The 19,466-nt window shown below is 41.7% G+C and overlaps 2 protein-coding genes across 3 annotated transcripts in view; both read right to left on the minus strand.

The window, feature by feature from the left end:
• Positions 1–12,491, minus strand: part of spegb (striated muscle enriched protein kinase b) — a 50,879-nt gene extending 38,388 nt beyond the window's left edge. For both annotated transcript variants that reach the window (XM_061792155.1, XM_061792154.1), the window contains exon 1: positions 11,663–12,491. In XM_061792155.1, the coding sequence (XP_061648139.1) occupies positions 11,663–12,080 (418 nt within the window). In that variant the 5' untranslated portion in view covers positions 12,081–12,491. The remainder of the gene's footprint in view (positions 1–11,662) is intronic.
• A 374-nt stretch (positions 12,492–12,865) lies between these two features.
• LOC133486943 (C-X-C chemokine receptor type 2-like) lies at positions 12,866–19,339 on the minus strand. The gene is made up of 2 exons (XM_061792818.1): positions 17,391–19,339; positions 12,866–16,366 (listed from the first exon to the last, which is right to left on the minus strand). Exons 1-2 carry the CDS (start codon positions 17,392–17,394, stop codon positions 15,300–15,302), a joined length of 1,071 nt encoding a protein of 356 aa, XP_061648802.1. The 5' UTR covers positions 17,395–19,339; the 3' UTR covers positions 12,866–15,299.
• Positions 19,340–19,466: the final 127 nt, after the last annotated feature.

A 19,466-nucleotide genomic window follows, 5' to 3' on the forward strand; every position in this document is an offset into this window, starting at 1 on the left:
TGGGCTTACCGTCCCGCTGTCGTCAGGTGCCGTGTTCGACTGTCACCAACAACAAGGGTAAGTTGCTTATTTTTATGATTTTCGTCCACAATAACCATTCACTTTTGAAATTGAGGATCCTAATGTGATTTTACATCGTATAAGCTATCATCCCCTCCTTTTGGCGCATCCATTTGACACGCCCAGAGCGTCTGAGAGTTGAGTGGTGTCCCTTATTATTCAAGTTTTGAAACCTCATTTTATATGCTTAGCGATTTAAAAAAAAATTATTATTATTATTCATTCAAATTCTGCAGGTTTGTTAACATTGCTCTTCTCTGTGTTGTGTTGAATTTACATGCCATTTTTTGGGCCTGTTTAATGCCTCTTTAAACATTTCTTTTGCTAAAATTTGTGTTTAACTTCCATGTGCAATACATTGAATTGAATCATTATTTCAGTATGTTCTTTTTTATTTTTCCTCTTTAAGAGCAGTGTCCATCCATGCATCCATTTTCTGAGCCGCTTCTCCTCACTAGGATCGCGGGCGTGCTGGAGCCTATCCCAACTATCATCGGGCAGGAGGTGGGGAACACCCTGAACTGGTTGCCACCCAATCGCAGGGCACATACAAACAAACAACCATTCACACTCACATTCACACCTACGGGCAATTTAGAGTTGTCAATTAACCTACCATGCATGTTTTTGGGATGTGGGAGGAAACCAGAGTGCCCGGAGAAAACCCACGCAGGCACGGGGAGAACATGCAAACTCCACACAGGCGGGGCCGGGGATTGAACCCTGGTCCTCAGAACTCTGAGGCAGACGCTCTAACCAGTCGTCTAACCAGTGTTAATGTTCAAAATACATAATGTTCCCGGTGGCTTACAATAATATTAATTATAAGTTTTTGAATAACATCATTGTTCTGCCCATGATTGTTTATCCACCTTTGGGGTGATTGATGTGTCATGTGTTGTTGTTACACTGTTAAGTGTCAGTGATTGAAAGGACCTTTATTTGTTGCCTCTTTGAAAGCAACAAGCATAAAACTGAGGCACAGCAGAAATAGCAAGTAGACTGCGGAATGTAAATAGTGACATCATGGTTGCTACTTGCGTGGCCTCGTCTTTATCGGTTCATGGTCTCCTCAGAACGCAATGACTGTGAGTATTGCAATATCGTTGTGTGTTTGTGTGATATATGTATGGCGTTCAATTACATTTGGCGATGTTTGCAGGTAAAATACAAATGCGGTAATAGCGTGACGTGCCGATCGGATGTCACAGCTATTGCTAAATTTAGATTATAATCGTGTGTGATGTGTTATAATGGCATCCTTTTCTTGTCTTCTATCCACTTTTCTGTTACAGTTTCACAGCAATTCATTGTTGTCAAAATGTGGAAGTTAATAAAAGAGTGATTAAGGACCCTCATCTTTCCTGGATCATGAAAAGGAGTTTGGCTGACTGTCTCATCATTGTTAATGCTTGGGAACACATTGAGAGGGCAGTCCAATCAAATACACTTTTTAGGGACAAAATGTGGTTTTGATGAACACTTAGGCCTGATATGCTACTGATTTTTTAAATATTGGTCATGATGGTGCAATGGCCCAGGCTAAACCCCAATATTCTGTACAATAGTTGGGTTTCCAGAGGGCCTGCCCACTCATGAAGTATGAGATTCAACAGCCAAAAAAATCTTTTGTTAGCTGCCTATTTCTGAAATTGTGTTAGTGAGTGATTGTTCAGAATTTTGCAGAATTGTCATCACCATGTTTCGACTCTATGCGTCGCATGTACAGGTCCTAAGAGTAATTTACAAGGAATACAGTGTATGAAGTGCTGCATCCACAAATGAAACTCACTTTTTTTCTTCACACTTGGCTTCACAAGAAGAAGGTGCTTGCCTCATTCAATTCCCTTGCTCCGCTCCCGGTCGTCATGGTAACAAAAGTAGAGTGGGCTGGGTGACCAGTAAATAATTTTCATGAGAAAGGGCCGCCCCCTAAAAGCAGATTAATTTCTGGGAGGCTAAAAAAAAGTAATGTGCTACAAATCTTGATCCTAGTTGCATTTTGACAAAAGAATTTCACAGACAAGTTATGGGAACTGTTTTATATATATTCGTGTGCAGAATTGTCTGGTAAAATAAGGTGTATGAGACATATACAACCCCAATTCCAATGAAGTTGGGACGTGTTAAACATAAATAAAAACAGAATACAATGATTTGCAAATCATGTTCAGCCTGTATTTAATTGAATACACTACAAAGACAAGATATTTAATGTTCAAACTGATAAACTATATTATTTTTAGCAAATAATCATGAACTTAGAATTTTATGGCTGCAACAACGTTCCAAAAAAGCTGGGACAGGTGGCAAAAAAGACTGAGAAAGTTGAGGAATGCTCATCAAACACCTGTTTGGAACATGCCACAGGTGAACAGGCTAATTGGGAACAGGTGGGTGCCATGAATGGGCATAAAAGGAGCTTCCCTGAATTGCTCAGTCATTCACAAGCAAAGATGGGGCGAGGTTCACCTCTTTGTGAACAAGTGCGTGAGAAAATAGTCGAACAGTTTAAGGACAATGTTCCTCAACGAACAATTGCAAGGAATTTAGGGATTTCATCATCTACGGTCCATAATATCATCAAAAGGTTCAGAGAATCTGGAGAAATCACTGCATTTAAGCGGCAAGGCCGAAAACCAACATTGAATGCCCGTGACCTTCGATCCCTCAGGCGGCACTGCATCAAAAACCGACATCAATGTGTAAAGGATATCACCACATGGTTCAGGAACACTTCAGGAAACCAATGTCAGTAAATACAGTTCGGCGCTACATCCGTAAGTGAAACTTGAAACTCTACTATGCAAAGCAAAATCCATTTATCAACAACACCCAGAAAACGTTCCCAAACGTTTATTGAATGTTGTTAAAAGAAAAGGTGATGTAACACAGTGGTAAACATGACCATGTCCCAGGTTTTTTGGAATGTGTTGCAGCTTTAAAATTCAAAATTAATGATTATTTGCTAAAAAAAAAATAAAGTTTATCAGTTTGAACATTAAATATATTGTCTTTGTAGTGTATTCAAGTAAATATAGGTTGAACATGATTTGCAAATCATAGAATTCTGTTTTTATTTGTTTAACACAACGTCCCAACTTCATTGGAATTGGGGTTGTACTATGAGAAAAAAAATTCAGCATTTCTGCCCACCTTTGGCCCCTTGTGTCAATGCCATATCAATAGATCCAATAGGTTAATTATGTGTGTGTGTATATATATATATCCATCCATCCATCCATTTTCTGAGCCACTTCTCCTCACTAGGGTCGCGGGCGTGCTGGAGCCTATCCCAGTTGTCATCGGGCAGGAGGCGGGGTACACCCTGAACTGGTTGCCAGCCAATCGCAGGGCACATAGAAACAAACAACCATTCGCACTCACGCCTACGGGCAATTTAGAGTCTCCAATTGAGGCATGTTTTTGGGATGTGGGAGGAAACCGGAGTGCCTGGAGAAAACCCACGCAGGCACGGAGAGAACATGCAAACTCCACACAGGCGGGGCCAGGGATTGAACCCGGGTCCTCAGAAACTGTGAGGCTGACGCTCTAACCAGTCGTCCACCGTGCCGCTATATATATATATATATATATATATATATATATTTTTTTTTTTTTTTTCTAGAGTGATCAACTTTAAAATGGGTCAATTTATCCTGCAAAATAACAGGTGGGTTAAATTAATCTAGTGCAGGGTGATTTCCACAGTCTAAAAGGACCTCCACCTGTTGAGTCAGACTTTAGGCCCAGGAGGAATACGCCATGTTGAGGATGGCGTCCAAACACATTGGAGAGGAGCCATCATGGCTCAGAGCAACACTGACATGTTCACGATAGCCAAGTAGCGAGCAACCGCAGGGACTATTAAAAGATCAAAGTACAATATGTTATAACATAAACAAATGTCCAATGACTTTTAAGGAAATCAGGGTTAGAGCGAGAAATGATCCTCGTTCGAATCTTGTCACTAGCGACCATTCCATCTGTTGTTGGTCACGTTTTGGGGGGCCTCAACATAACTTAAAACCCACCAATTTTTGCAAGTGCGTGTATCCCCCCAAAGTCATTTGGTAGTACCCACTGAAAATAATTCACCCCCGACATCAGTTTCTCCCAGTTGATACAAAATTGGGTAGATATGTCCAGTGTTGGGAAAGTTCATTTTCTACGCCAACTAGTTCAAAGTTCAGTTCACTCTTCCAAAAATGAACTAGTTCAGTTCATAGTTCACAATTCTAAATTTTTGAACTAAGTTTTAAAAAAAATGAACTAGTTTATAGTACGGTTTTGTTTTTTCTCAATATGTTGATCACGGGGTGTTCCCCTCAAAATACTGGCATTTCATTTTCCCATTGTTGCCACCCATTCAGTCCACACTAGTAGCCAGCTGAAGCTTTCACCTTACAATCTCAAAAACCTGAGGAACAACATGTTGCTTGAATGTGTTGCATTTTTAAAATGGGGAATTAAAATTAAAAACAGGACTTTTGTCCTGAATGTGCAAACAAAGACACGCAACACAGTATGACAGGGACGATAGTGAAAGGACATTGATAACTTTGCATTCCTTGCAGCTCTGGGTGACTATATTAACTAAATATTTTATTTTATCTATTCTTAAATTACAAAACAAAATAAATTCCATATCATGACAGTGTGATCGGACACTGTCACTGTTAGTTAGTCACTGTTAGTTTTAGCTAAAGCATTCTGACACAAATAATAATTTTCCTAGTAATCAATTTTTACAATTATGTGCTGTATTACAAAAGAACCGCCGAAGAACAATATTCAATATATTCACTCCCATTTACGAAGTGTCACTGAAGGCGCGTCGCGTTCTCACGTAGCTGTGACGTGCCTGGCACGAATGGCGGCCGTGGCCGCACTGAATCGGTTGCCAAATATGGCATTTATCCGCCGATATATGAAGGCTCGTACATAGTGTGTTCCTGGAAGTCCCAAACAAAGAATGAAATGAAATAAAAATGACCTGACATTCGAAAACCATTCTTTGACGCCCGAATGAGCTCATTCTCAGTTACATTCATCAGGCAGAAATGCACTAAATTCAGTTCACGGTTGCACAAAATGTGAACTAGTTCATGAACTTTTGTTCATTGAACTCGTTCAGGTACAACACTGGACATGTCTACGTACGCATTAAAAAGTCTTAGTGACATCTGCTTGGAATTGAACAGGAAGTCAGCCATTTAGTTTTGAAGTAGCCAGTTCTGTCCCAGTCCACTGTTCGTACTTTGACAAACTGCTGCATGGGAATTTGTCCAAATGAGCCCCAATTGTTTGCTGATTATATCAAGGTTTTGCCATGAAAAAGCTTGCATCTTTAATCATTTCTTGTCATTTGTGTTTCCAATACTATCTTGGTAGACACCAGAAAATGTATTCTTAACAACATTTCATATAGTCTGTAATGATATGATGTCACCTGGACAAAAGGGTACAGTGTTAACTTGAGAAGGACACTAAAAACTTATGTACTGTATAAGTCAAATGAGCAGGTCGCCATTTCAATACACAGTCATCTCTTGCCATATCGCAGTTTTGCGGTGATCATTTTTCCAAACGGATTAATTTTACCGCACGTAGGAACCACCTTGAGCTGGGAGGAAAGAGGGTGTAAAGACAGAGAATACCCAAGGTTTGGGATCTTTTCACACTTTGAAAAGAAGAAACTGCAATACATCTACTGCAAAGCAGATCTGGCTTACAAAACAGCATGTCTATTAGACACGTGCACAGATATGTTTGGGGGCAAGTGCTCTAGACAAAAAAAATGGGCACCAATCGCAAAATGTATTCATACATTTAAGAAAAATTATGTTGTAGTATGTACGTATTGAACTTATGTTGTTTCTGTTAACACAATAAATGCATTCAATAACACAGCTATGAACAAAAGACGAGGCTACAGTGGATATAAAAAGTCTGCACACCACCCTGTTCAAATAACTGATTTTTGGAGGTAGAAGGAAAAAGGGCATATGTCCAATTCTCCCAAGGACTCAAATACATGTCATATTTCAAAACACTTCACGGTCAAATTGATGATAGAGAGGGTTTTTCTTTTTCAAAATATCAATGAATGACGGAAAAAAATGGGTTGCAACGAAAGAGGGCACTTTTTTGGTTCAAATGGTAAATGGACTGCACTTATATGCACTTAATCTACACTATCACAGTGACCAAAGCGCTTTAAAAAGCCTCACATTCACCCACCAGTGGGCAACTGCTTTCATGCAAGGCAGTGCCAGGCCACCTAGGAGCAAATTAGTGTTCAGTGTCTTGTCCAATGACACTTTGACATGCAGACATTTGGAGCTGGGATTTGAACCAGCTACCATTTGGTCACTGGACAACCTGCTCTACCTACTGAGCCACAGGCACCCAGCTGTTCAGGGCAAAAAGGTAAGTGCTTGAGCATCACCTAGTGGCTATGAATTCTGTCTGGTAAAACTTCATTACCTAATTTAATAAAGCCTACCCCTGCATGTTAGAATGAATTATAATCCTTCCACAGGTTGGCAAGGACACACATCCGCCGAATAATAAACATATAGCACCTTCATACACTAACTGCAACGGCTACAACTGATGCCCAGGGACTCAACTCACAGACTGGCTAACCTAAGCTAACAACAACCAACTACACCCTCATTCGCTAAGGCCCACATCACTCACCAGGACAGGCTCCACGTTTTAGAGCCAAACACATTCAAAGTCACAGATACTACATACATGCAACCCACATGCATATTTTGTAGAGGTATTATGCATAAAGCTTTAAAATATATATAAACATATGGCCTCTACTTTGCGGATTTTCGTCTATCGTGGGACTTCTTGAACATTACCCCCGCAATAAACTAGGAACTACTGTATGGTCATTAGCCATATGGTCATTAGCCTTGCAAGCTGATAGGTAAACTGTCAGTCTCAGCATACAACCTATATTTCCGATAGTAAGATGGTCCAGGTATTACATTTACTGATGATTCCTCTGATCACATAGTTCCGACTCTTCAAGTTCGACACAAGTGTATAAAAATAGCCTGTACGAATTATATGAGTGCTGTAAATATAGACAAAGCCTTGACAATGTGGGGTTTAACTGGTGTGGATCACCAAAAATATCTCATCAGGTTGTGAAAATATTTTCTGCATGATTAAAGAATTTATCATTGTACTGAATAAACTGACCATTTGAAGGGAGAAACAGTTGTACTGGGCACGGGATAAAATTAGCGCTGATGTCTTCCCATGTAACAGGAGAGACGCCAGGCAGCGAACATCCAAAAAATCTAAGGCCTGGCACATTCCACTATATAAATAACTACAGAGTCGGTGGACGCGGGGGCAGCCAAGAGAGACATTTTGGAAGTGGGAGAGAAAGAGAGAAATGTTTAGGCAGTATGGTTGAGTGATGGGACAGCTGTAGACCACGCACATGGCAAATCAGCCGGGTACTGAATCAAGCTGAAGGTTAAAGTGGAGGAAACTTTTGAGACCGATTGTCCAACTTTATTTCAAGGGCGAGAGCTTGTTGTTGACTTAACCCAGGATGTTGTTTAAGCACTAATTTTATGTCTTAGCTGTGAGGGAAAGTTCATTTTCTACGCGAACTAGTTCAACTAGTTTTCAGTTGATCATTCAAAAAAATGAAGTAGTTCAGTTCATAGTTCATTATTCAAAACTGTTCCAAAGATGCACTAGTTCAAAGTTCTTCTTTTTTTCAATACTGAAGGATGCTGACCCTCAAAATACTGGCATTTCATTTCCCCACAGTTGCCACCTATTCGGTCCACACTAGTAGCCAGCTGCAGCTTTCACCCTACAATCTCAAAACCATGAGTAAAAACTTGTTGCTTGTTGCTTTTTTAAAATGAGGAATTCAAACAGCGGCACGGTGATCGACTGGTTAGAGTGTCTGCCTCACAGTTCTTAGAAACGGGGTTCAATCCCCGGCCCCGCATGTGTGGAGTTTGCATGTTCTCCCCGTGCCTGCGTGGGTTTTCTCCGGGTACTCCGGTTTCCTCCCACATCCCAAAAACATGCATGGTAGGTTGATTGACAACTCTAAATTGCCCATAGGTGTCAATGTGAGTGCGAATAGTTGTTTGTTTGTATGTGCCCTGCGATTGGCTGGCAACCAGTTCAGGGTGTAGCCTGCCTCCTGCCCAATGATAGCTGGGATAGGCTCCAGTACGCCCGCGACCCTAGTGAGGAGAAGCGGCTCAGAAAATGGATGGATGGAATTAAAACAAAAACAGGACTTTAATTGGCAAATACAAAAATGCAGCACAGTATGACAGGAACGATGGTGAAAGGACATGGATAACTAGATTCCTTGCAGCTCTGGCTGACTATATTAACAAAATATTTTATCTTATCTGGTCTTATATTTCAAAACAAAATAAATTCAATATAATGACATTGGGTGTTAATGTGAGTGGGAATGGTTGTTTGTCTATGTGTCCCCTGCGATTGGCTGGTGACCAGTTTAGGGCGTACCCCGCCTCTCACCCAGAGTCAGCTGAGATAGGCATGCCCCAGCATGCCCGTGACACAAGTGAGGATAAAGCTCTACAGAAAATGTTTTACCTTGTACTATTTTGAAATAATAGCCCAAAAAATGAAAAATCTGCGGGCACGTTTTGGCTGACGCATTTTAGCTGCCGAGGCTCCCTCTGGAAAACTTTTTTATTTTTTTTCATGGTTTATTTTAACCATGATCCCTCATTCATGCCACGCTTCTGGGTGCCGTAAATCCTAGCTACCTTAGTTGGAACACTGGTGCATTTCTTGCTAGCTCGCTGACTACTTAGCCTGCTGGCTGGCTAGCCAGCACTTGTCATCTTTCACGCTGTGTCAGATAAACTTTCTCAAATTCAATCTGCCGCGGTCGCCGTCCACCTCGGCAATGGCTCCTTTCCAGCTACGGTTGTGGCCCTTCCATGATTATTCATACGCTCCTCGGAGTTGCCTCCTTCCACGAAGCGCTCTTCTTGTACCCCTCCTCCTGCCCGATGATAGCTGGGATAGGCTCCAGCATGCCCGCGACCCTAGTGAGGAGAAGCGGCTCAGAAAATGGATGGATGGATTATTCTATGGCCCACAGGATGTGATCGCTCATGGTTTTGTGCATCATTGATAACATTATTAAAATATTGCTGATATTCATCACAATTATCCTAGATGAAATCGTTTGGCCATAAAGTTCTCATCCATAGCTTTGCTGAGAAGAAAGAAATCCATTTCATAAATATTTCTGTCAGTCTTTGGGGTTTTGATAATGTCATTGCCAAGCATACTCTGATCAGCAAAATACTTTGAGAAGTGTAGCACTAAATTCCGGTTTGTGACAGTGTCAAAGCTGCTGCTTTGACAAATGACTTGGCTCGGACAAAAGTGCCCAGCGCGTATCAGCTCTAGCACTTTGCTGTTGTTCTGCAGCGCTCAGCATGACTTTGTAAAAGAGATTCACTTTTCAAATGAGATGTGCTTTTCCTGCTGAGAGAGTCGTTGCAAAATGCATTGGCCAGACCCGTCGCTGCAGAACCGTCGATCAGCTAAAACTGTGTATTGGATAAAACACTGAGTGCTGGTGTATATCAGGGTTTTAAAACATTTTGGGTTTTACAGGGCAGATTTTTTTTCCAAGAACCCCTTCACAATCCAGATGCCATGTAAACATTACTATTATGTATCCACTAAGCCATAGGAAGTATTTATTTGAGCATTTCAATCTAATTAATCAAGACCTGTTAAAGAGAAAGGAACTTGAACAAACTAAATTAAATCAAATTTAAAAAAAATATATTAAATTAAATTGGCTGCGAAGAGAATTTACAACAATAGGGATTTGGTCACTACCTTTATATTTAGCAATGTTTCGACCACTTCAGTAGCTATTTTTCAAAAAAGTGACTGAAACAAAACAGACAACAGGAACGGAATCATTTTCACATTCTTTTTTTACATATGACAAGAAAGGATCACAGAGTTAATTGGGCTGAACATGGCCAAAAGCATGGTACCCATTCATTCTTTGCAAAAGCACTGATTACTTATCCATGTTGGAAACTTTTGACCTGAGGTTTGTGCTTCCAAGCCGCAAATATTTTGACGAGGTTGCCTTGCCTCACCTATACAGCTCAACATGAGAAAAGAGCTTGAGAAAGCTAGAAATGCTGCGCGCATGCAGGGATGTCTGATTTACATGATATGTCACAACCAAAATGTATTGGAAATTATTTTGCGGACCATAAGCTACAGCTTGTGAAACCCAGTTTGGAACCACTGGTGTATATGATCGCAAGACAGGAGGGTATTCTTGTTACAAGTGATCCGAATGTCATAAGTAGTGGTAACCTCTATCTCTTTTTTGTGGAGTGGACACCAAGAAAGCATTATGTATCACGTTGTCTGTATGAATAATGGCAGGAACATCCGCATGAATGCGTGTCATTGAAAATGAGAATGTGCCCCCATTTCTTTGGCTATTTATACAAGAGTGCCTTTCAAGTCTACATAGTTCATAACTTAAATCAATTGGAGTGATGTTCGTGAATGAAACCATAGTTGGGAAAACTAATCATAGAAGAGGAGCAGCCTCAAAGGCAAAAACACAAAGGAGTAGTAGTTGTATTAGTAGTAGTAGTAGTGGTAAAAGTAGTAGTAGTAGTAGTCGTAGTTGTAGTTGTAGCGCTAGTAGTATTAGTAGTAGTAGTGAAAACTCACCAGTTTTGTCAGGTGCATCTCCTGGTGAAAATGTGATGTATTTCAGGGGTGTTGAAAGTATGTATTTTAGTGGTCTCGAGCACGACCACACTCAATAGCGTCCCCTGGAAAGTTACTAAAAAACTAGCCCCAGACACCAGCTTTCCCGAATGACACAAAATTTGTTGGACAAGTCTATCATAACAGGACGCACGAAAATATCTCAAGGACCCATGTCCAAAATTGACCAGAAAGTCAGCCATTTTGGTTTGAAGATACCATTTTGGGCAATTTCCATGGATCATACTTTGTCAACGCTGGGAAAAAAATCAGGATGGATTTCAACAGGATGGATAAACAAAAAATAAATCCAAGGACCCAAGCTTCAAGTGGAACAGGAAGTCAGCCATTTTGGTTTGAAGCAGACGTTTTGGGCGAATTCCAGGGCTCATTCTTTGACAAACTCCAACGAGAGAAATTTCCCGAATGAGCCCTACTCGAAAGCTGGTATTGTCGACAGATGGGTAATGGTAAATTGGGAAAGACTTGAGCCTAAAGCTGGAACATGGGGTAAAAGTTGGATGATCATTCCAAGTATTCTCTGGACATTTGAAAGAAAAAAAATTGGGCACATGTCTATCATAACAGTACACATAAGATAGTCTCGAGGACCCATGGCAAAAACTTAGGAAACTGGCTCTTTGGGTTTGAAACTGAATATTCAAGGTGATGTACAAATTGTCCACGTTATGTTTTATGTCTTAAAACCTCACAGTTAAATCTAGATTTCCCTTACAAAAATTATTACGAATAATAAGGATGAGACCAACCTTACAGTAATTCAGAAAAGTGTTGTTACCTTCACCTAGATCCAAGACAGCTAGAACAGCACTGCTCCGGGCCTCCCCCAGGTGGTTATTGGCAATGCAGGTGTAGAGGCCAGCATCAGTGGGCTTGCAATCCCTAATCCAGAGGCCTCCGTATTCCTGGTTTTCCATGTTGAGGAGCTCGTCATTGTGGTACCAATAGAGGGAAGGCTGGGGGTCTCCAGAAACAGTCACCTTAAGCCGGATGTCGCAACCCGTCCCGACGGCGGCATTCCGCATTTTGCGCGTGAAAACCGGAGGAGTCGGGCTCAGATGAGCGGGTCCTCTAGGCTCGGCAAACACTCGCTCTGGGCTCACTTTGGAACGTTTCGGTGGGATGACGGGGCTGGGGGGTTCCATTGTTTCACCTGCCCCTTTCTTTGGGGATGTGCTCCCATCTAATTTTTTCATAGTGACTTAAAAAGAGGGATTGTATGGCTGTGACACGAACTCAATTAAAAAATCTTGAGTGATCTGTAGTTACATTTTTGAATCTTTAGATCATCAAACTCTCTCAAATGTCTTTGTTGTTGAAGTAAACAAAAAAAAAAGTTACCTGTTGAATCAGGAGAAAGAGCGAGTGCCACTCTCTGAGACAGTGGTATATTTAGTGCGAGACCCTTTGGATCATGTTGCATTAACAGCTCCCTTGACTTCTTGTCTCTTGAAAGTGACGACTGTGTCGTTTTGCTCCTGAGCTCTCGGTCACCAGTCCCAGTGAATGTAAGTCTTCTGTGAATTTTCCCTCAATACCCTGCAAGTCTCGCTTGGTTTCTGGTGGTGAATATCAAGCCAGTGTCCAGTAGGTTGGATGGAGCCCCCCTAATCAACCCCGTGCATGATCTCTCCCCCCCAACACCCCCACCCCCCCACCCCGCCCCCACGCACCAAACACCGCCACCGCCGCCACCTCTGCCAGTTTGTTGGGGAAAATGACAGTCATGGGCCCAGCAAGCTTACAATGGCAGCTGCCACTAGCTGGGGTCCCACCCCCTTTGTCATTTTTAGCCAACCTGGGGTCAGTAGAACATGTGAGGTGGTGCGACAACCCAAATTCGGGAGAGCAGAGTGGGTGGTGGATACGGGACAGTTATCAGATTTCAGGAGGTTGTCAAATGACAGGTTCTGTGTTCAGAACAATTACAAAACAAATGGAGAGAAAAACACACAAATAACTTTGTACTCAAGTAAAAGGATTGGTACTTGAATGACATTTTACTTAAAGTTGGCATATTTTGGATAGTTTACTTTTTAATGGCTTGTATAGAAATACTGTAATGGAATGCTTGCCCACCTATCAAGTGTGAAATTAAACAACTGAATAAATCTTTTGTTTTCTACCTATTTCTGAAAATGTGTCAGATAGTAAGCTTTTCTGCTGCATACCTACTGCCGCAACACTGAGTTTCTCGGCCCCTGACTTGGCAGCTAGACTGACCGTACATCAGCCATTTTCAAGCCACAAGGGGGAAGGAGCTAGGACAAGCATCAGTAAAAAAGGCCTCCATGTACTTTAACTAAATGCCAAAGAGTAGAAATAAGTCTTAAGTCTGAATGTAAACATTTCTACTAACGTAGCAGCTCTCATATCTGTGGGTAAAGCATTCCACAATATTGGAGCGCGAATAGACTTAATATTCTATATTATAGTATTATAGTATACATTATAGTAATATTCTTAATATGCTTTTAAAAGGAGAGAGTCAAGTTTAATATACAGTATCGCCGAGATTTTTTGCTTACTCACTTTGGGGAATGGTGCTTTTGTCCAAACTCAGAGTGGTGTCCTTAATCAAGTGGCTATGTTTAGCAGTGCCAATAATCAGCAGCTCAGGTTTCTCACGGTTAAGGAGCAAAAAGTTACAGGAAATCCACTGTTTAATCTCAGCAAGACACGACTCCAGTTTAGAGCAATCACGTGGGCTAGTTAGTTTTAAAGGCATGTATAGCTGATTATCATCAGCATAACAGTGAAAGCTAATATTATATTATCTTATATATTCTTATATTTTGTATTTTTGTATGCTATTACAGCATATAAATACTGAAAAAAGAGGGCCGAGTACCCATCTCTGTGGGACTCCGCAAGTGACATTATACTCAATACTCAAGGCCAAATCTAATTACAGTAATAACAAACTAGTTACCAGAAGTTTCCCAGTGATGACCAACATTATGCAAAACTTTCGCAAAGCATTCTACCTCACGATGAAAATGTCTTTTTAACAAATCTGCGCAGGCATACTGTTTAAATGACCTTGCGTCCTTTCTCAAATGGATGTTTTACTTACTAAAGAAGAAATCAAAACATTTGTTACAAAGCATTTGGCATTGAACTTTTATTACTAGAATCTGTCATACTTTTGAACGTCGGCATACTCCATAAACAACTGGCGGATGGTCATATACATTGTTGAATACACGGTAAAATGCTACATTTACGTGGTTAAAGTGTGCATTGCATGTTGACAAGACTATTTCCAATACCCCGTTCTCATAGTAAGAGTTCAGTCATCTTGAAAATAATTTCATACGCCGCACTGGACCACACACACACACACACACACCCACACACACGCACACACACACACACACACACACACACACACACACACACACGAAGAAAGAAGGTGTGTATGAGGATTTTATTAGCTGAGATTGTTTTGTTTCTCTTGTTATATGAGGCCTAATAAAAACTGACAGAATAAAATAAGGACTCAGCCCATCACTCATGGTTCAATTCATACAATTGACCTTGAGGGGGCAGTAAAAAGTCATGGAAGCCTTGGACGCAATCATCCAGTCAATGGTTATCCATCCATCCATTTTCTGTACCACGTATCCTCACTAGGGTTGCGGGCATGCTGGAACCCAACTCAGCTATCTTCGGGCGAGAGGCGAGATACAACCTGAACTGGTCGCCAGCCCTTGTGTGGAGTTTGCATGTTCTTCACGTGCCTGTGTGGGTTTTCCTCCCACATCCTAAAAACATGAATGTTGGTTAATTGAAGACTCTAAATTGCCCATAGGTGTAAATGTGAGTGTGAATGGTTGTTTGTTTCTATGTGCTCTGCGATTGCCTGGCGACCAGTTCAGGGTGCACCCCGCCTCTCGCCCAGGGTCAGCTGCGATAGGCTTCAGCATGCCCGCGACCCTAGTGAGGATAAACGGTTTGGAAAACGGATGGATGGATGTTGACATGGCAGCATTATGTTGCAAAACTTGAGAAAAAAATCAAGTCACCGAATTATACAACAGACACATCGTCAAAACACCAAGTCCCCTAAGTCGACAACTTAGCTGAGAATTTCAATAATATATGTATGTGCTGGAAGTCAGAAGATCGTAACACCTTTTGGCTTTGACTCATTCGTGCTTCCGTGTTGTTGCTTGAAAATGTCAGATAACAAAAGATTGATTTGGTTGTTTAATTTCACACGTGATGGGTCGACAGGCCTCTATAACTATTTGTATACAAGCACTTAAAAAATCTACTTCTCCGTAATATGTCCTCTTTAAAACATAAGAAGAAGTTAAAAAATGGGATGACAGAGATTCAAATAATAGAATATTAACAAAACTAAACTTTGGTCATTTCCAAACAGACATCAAGAGTCCCTTCAGAGTTTTCTACATGAATGTAGACGTGATCTCAGATGAGAGTGAAGACCTGCTCGTCCTCGACACTGACGTTCGCTCCAGGACGCCCATCTTCCTCATAAGCTGCTGCAACCTCCTCCTGAACTTCTCTCCCACAAAAGCATACAACACGGGGTTGACGCAACTGTGCAACAGGCCCAGGCTGTGGGTGGCCAGCATGGCCTGATCCACCCCTATCCGGGCGGGGCACCGGTACTGCACTATCTTCGCCCGGAAGAAGGTGTCTGTCATCACCGTGATGTGGTACGGCGTCCAGCAGAGCAGGAACGCCACCATCACGAACACGATCACCCTCATGGCTCGCTGCCTCTGGAACCCGCCGCGGATGCGAAAGAGGCGCTGGATGGTGATGCCGTAGCAGGGTAGCATGATGGTAAGCGGGATGACGAAACCAAGGGAGTGGCGGAGGACTCTGGTAGCCAGGCGCCACTCGTCCGCGCTGCGCGGGTCGTAGTACTCGGCGCACACCATGTGACCAGAGGATGAGAAAGACGAGTACAGGAGGCCCGGCAAGGACAGAAGAGATCCGACGGACCAGACCACAGCACAGATTCCCCAGCTCACCAGCTGCCGGTTAGACCTCCGGGCCTCCATGGCTCGGACGATGACCATGTAGCGGTCCATGCTGATGCATGTCAGGAAGAGGATGCTGGAGTAGAAGCTGAGTTCTTGGATGATGGTGATTATTTTGCACAAACCGTCTCCAAAAACCCATCCCTTGGAGACAGAGGTGGCCCAGAATGGGAGCGTGATAGCCAGCAGAAGGTCGGCAACGGCCAGGTGCAGGAGGTAGAGGTCAGAAGGGGGAAGTGCCTGCTTGCTGAGACCGATCACCAGGCCCACCACCAAATTTCCGGGTATGGCCAGAAGAAAGACGATGATGTAAAAGACACTGATGAAAATCGCAGCGGCGTCCGGGATGGAAAATGGGTTGCAAGGTTGCGTCTCAGGGTCGATGATGAACTCTGTGTCGTTGTAAGTGAAGTTGAATTCATCGTATGTTGCGTCAAAGTCAATTATGTAGAAGGAGCTTTGATCTGAGGGCGAGATCGGGACAAAGTCACATGAAACATGCCTCCATCTATTTTCTATACCGCTATTCCTTATTAGGGTCATAGATGAACGTTAGAGTCTTCGATTAACCTGAACTGACTTTCTGTGAGAGAAGCGGGGTACACCCTGGACTGGTCACAGATCGATTTCAGGGCACAAACACACATACTGCATGTGTGTGTGTGTACGTGTATGTATATATGTGTGTGTGTGTATATATATATATATATATATATATATAGAGAGAGAGAGAGAGAGAGAGAGAGAGAGAGAGAGAGAGAGAGAGAGAGAGAGAGAGAGAGAGAGAGCGAGAGAGAGAGATTTTGATATAGTTCCAAGTGATCTGCAGCCTATCCCAGGTGACTTTTTGGCCTACCCTGATTGCTAGTCAATCTCAAGGCTCATTCACACATATGGACAATTTAGGATTTTCAATAAACATACCATGCCTTTTTTTCCCTTTCTTTTAGGAGAAAACCCACGCAAGCAAATGTCACACTGAAGCCAAATGTGATGCAGACACACTAACCACTACTTAACTATGCTGTGCTCACAAAACACAAATACAAATAATTTAATTTGAAACTGATCTAAATGCATCCACAACACTGCATGCAATGTAATTCTGCATAAAGAACTGTCTTTCAGTTGAATTGTGGGTCAAATGTTTGCAACTTTGAGCTAGATGGGGCGACAGACTGCAAAACTGTTGCCTAAATTTTACTCAATAAATACAGCATTTGAAGGATTAGAGTACTTGCCAGTCATTCTGGTGGCTCCTGTGCAGCAGGCGATACACTAAAGTGTAAGACAAGGAGCAACAACTCTGCCTTTCTTGACACTCCTCCCATCATCATAGCTACTATTTTTTTGTTTGCGCACAGCTTTTTCCATTTGTGTAAAGAAATTCATATTTTAAATATTATTGTATTGCATTGTATTTTACTGTATACTGCATTTACATATGTTAGGGTTACCAATATCAAGGATTAAGAAAATGTTACTTACTCATGTTCTTTTTTAGTCCTCAGCTTGTCTTTTCTGTGCTTTGGTGAATGGTTTTGTGAGTTCACTGAATCAGAGGGTTTGGGTTGTCTTACACACACACACAAAAAAACTTCCCCTTTGAAACACAAGCTGGATATATGTCATAAGATGTGCACCATCACACAATTTGTGGACATGAAAGAGAAACCGTAAGTTCACAAAAGGTTTAAGGATTCTTACAAACTGAAAAAAAATCAGAATAGTTTGATTATAATGTAATTAACGGGCCCTTGCACCTTCTTTTTCACCTTTTTGTTGCCATGCTCCACCCACATTAGATGGTGTAGACAAAAAAACATCGCCACGTAGCATCGCCCATCTGTTAAGGATACCTGCTTTCAACTGGGGCTCATTTGGACAAATTCTCTAGTGGTAGTTCTACATCAAAGACGGAGGGCTGGAATCACCCCCAAAATGGCTTTTTCAAACCAAAATGACTTCTTGTTCAATTTCATATGGTGTGTGTCAGTCCATTTCCCATCTGCTTATCTTGTCTAATATTAAGACAAAGTTGTATATCATTCATGTGATTAGTGCTCACTGGCATAGGCGATTCTAAGATCAGAGGTTGAAGGGTGTTGAGCTCCCGGCCAGGCAAGATTAATTTCACTGTTTTGTACATTTTAACGCGTTAAATGCGCGACCAGTTCAGAGTGTACCCCGCATCTCGCCCGAAGATTCCTGGGATGGGCTCCAGCATGCCCGCGACCCTAGTGAGGATAAGCGGAACGGAAGATGAATGAATGAATGGCTGGGTCTGTAAATGATAGTGCTTTTAACCTACCCGGTGAAAAGCAATGAGATACAAATCGAGATTAAGGCGACATTGGCAAAGGAGCTTTTATTTTTAACAGTTTATGATATAAAACCCTTTTTGTATTCCATGTTTTGTATGTATTTTTGTCCTGTCTTTTATGGACCTATAGTGTTCTGAATAAATTAGTGGAAAGACAGGAAAATGGTTGAATGGAATGATAGAAGATATAAAATGAAGCTAATGCACTGTACTGCATATACCGGTAGGTAACTTTTTAGTAGTTTTAGGCAACTTTTAGCATTTGAGACAACCAACAGGTCACTGGTGGAACAGCATGTTTTCAACATAAGGACTGCGACCGTTTAGTGTGAAGGCACCAGAGCTGTAACACCTGAATTTCCCCCGTGGAGATCAATAAAGTGTTATTATTTCTGTATCGCTCTTTGAGTGACAATGTGGACATCTGGGGCCCAGTGTCAACGCACAGTGAAACTGAAAGAGTCGCACCTGATTCCTGGCTGACCACCAATGTTGAGGAAGTTTCCCATGCAGCTCATGACTGACACATCTGTGTTGACACATGTCAAATGTCATATTTCCTTCCTGTCTACTGATGCGCTTAAGACAATAGACACCTAATCTGTGCAATGTAACGATAGTCAGCACAATAGTGTATCAATGTTATTGAAGTGATGGATTGCATGAGATATTGCACTTGGGTAACGTTTTGGCTACTGAGTGTAGTCTGTCATTTAATCAAACTAACTCTAGGAATGATAAAGTGTGCTTTGAGAGATAGGGTCAAATTTTGCCTCAAAACACTCCATAGTAGACCTTAAGCAGCCCAATTTAGTATGGGGAACTTTTTTTTTTTTTATTCATGACCATAATGTAGATATAAAATGCTCACAAAATCCTAAATTGTGGCCACAAAGTAGCTGTAGCATAAGCAAACTGAGTGCACCTTTAAAAGGGACATTGCACTTACTCGTGAAGGTGCACTCCATTTGTTTACGCAGATGTCCAAGTTGTTCATGTGAATGTTAAACCACCAAATTAATATTTGTGCACACATTTTAGCTATTTCATGGGATCAATTTTATTATTTGCCCCCATGTCATGTCTGGGGCTCTGTAGCAGCAATCTAGCTGCATAATTTAGTCCAATTGGGGCCATTTTGTCTTCTTTAGACCCTTGGGTTTCTCATAATACTGGATTTACACTGCGTGGTTCAAGTGACAATTCTCTTTTTTTTTCTTTTTTTTTTTTTTAAATCAGAA

This window comes from Phyllopteryx taeniolatus, chromosome 12 (assembly GCF_024500385.1).
Source record: "Phyllopteryx taeniolatus isolate TA_2022b chromosome 12, UOR_Ptae_1.2, whole genome shotgun sequence".
In the NCBI taxonomy this organism is placed as follows: Eukaryota; Metazoa; Chordata; class Actinopteri; order Syngnathiformes; family Syngnathidae; genus Phyllopteryx; species Phyllopteryx taeniolatus.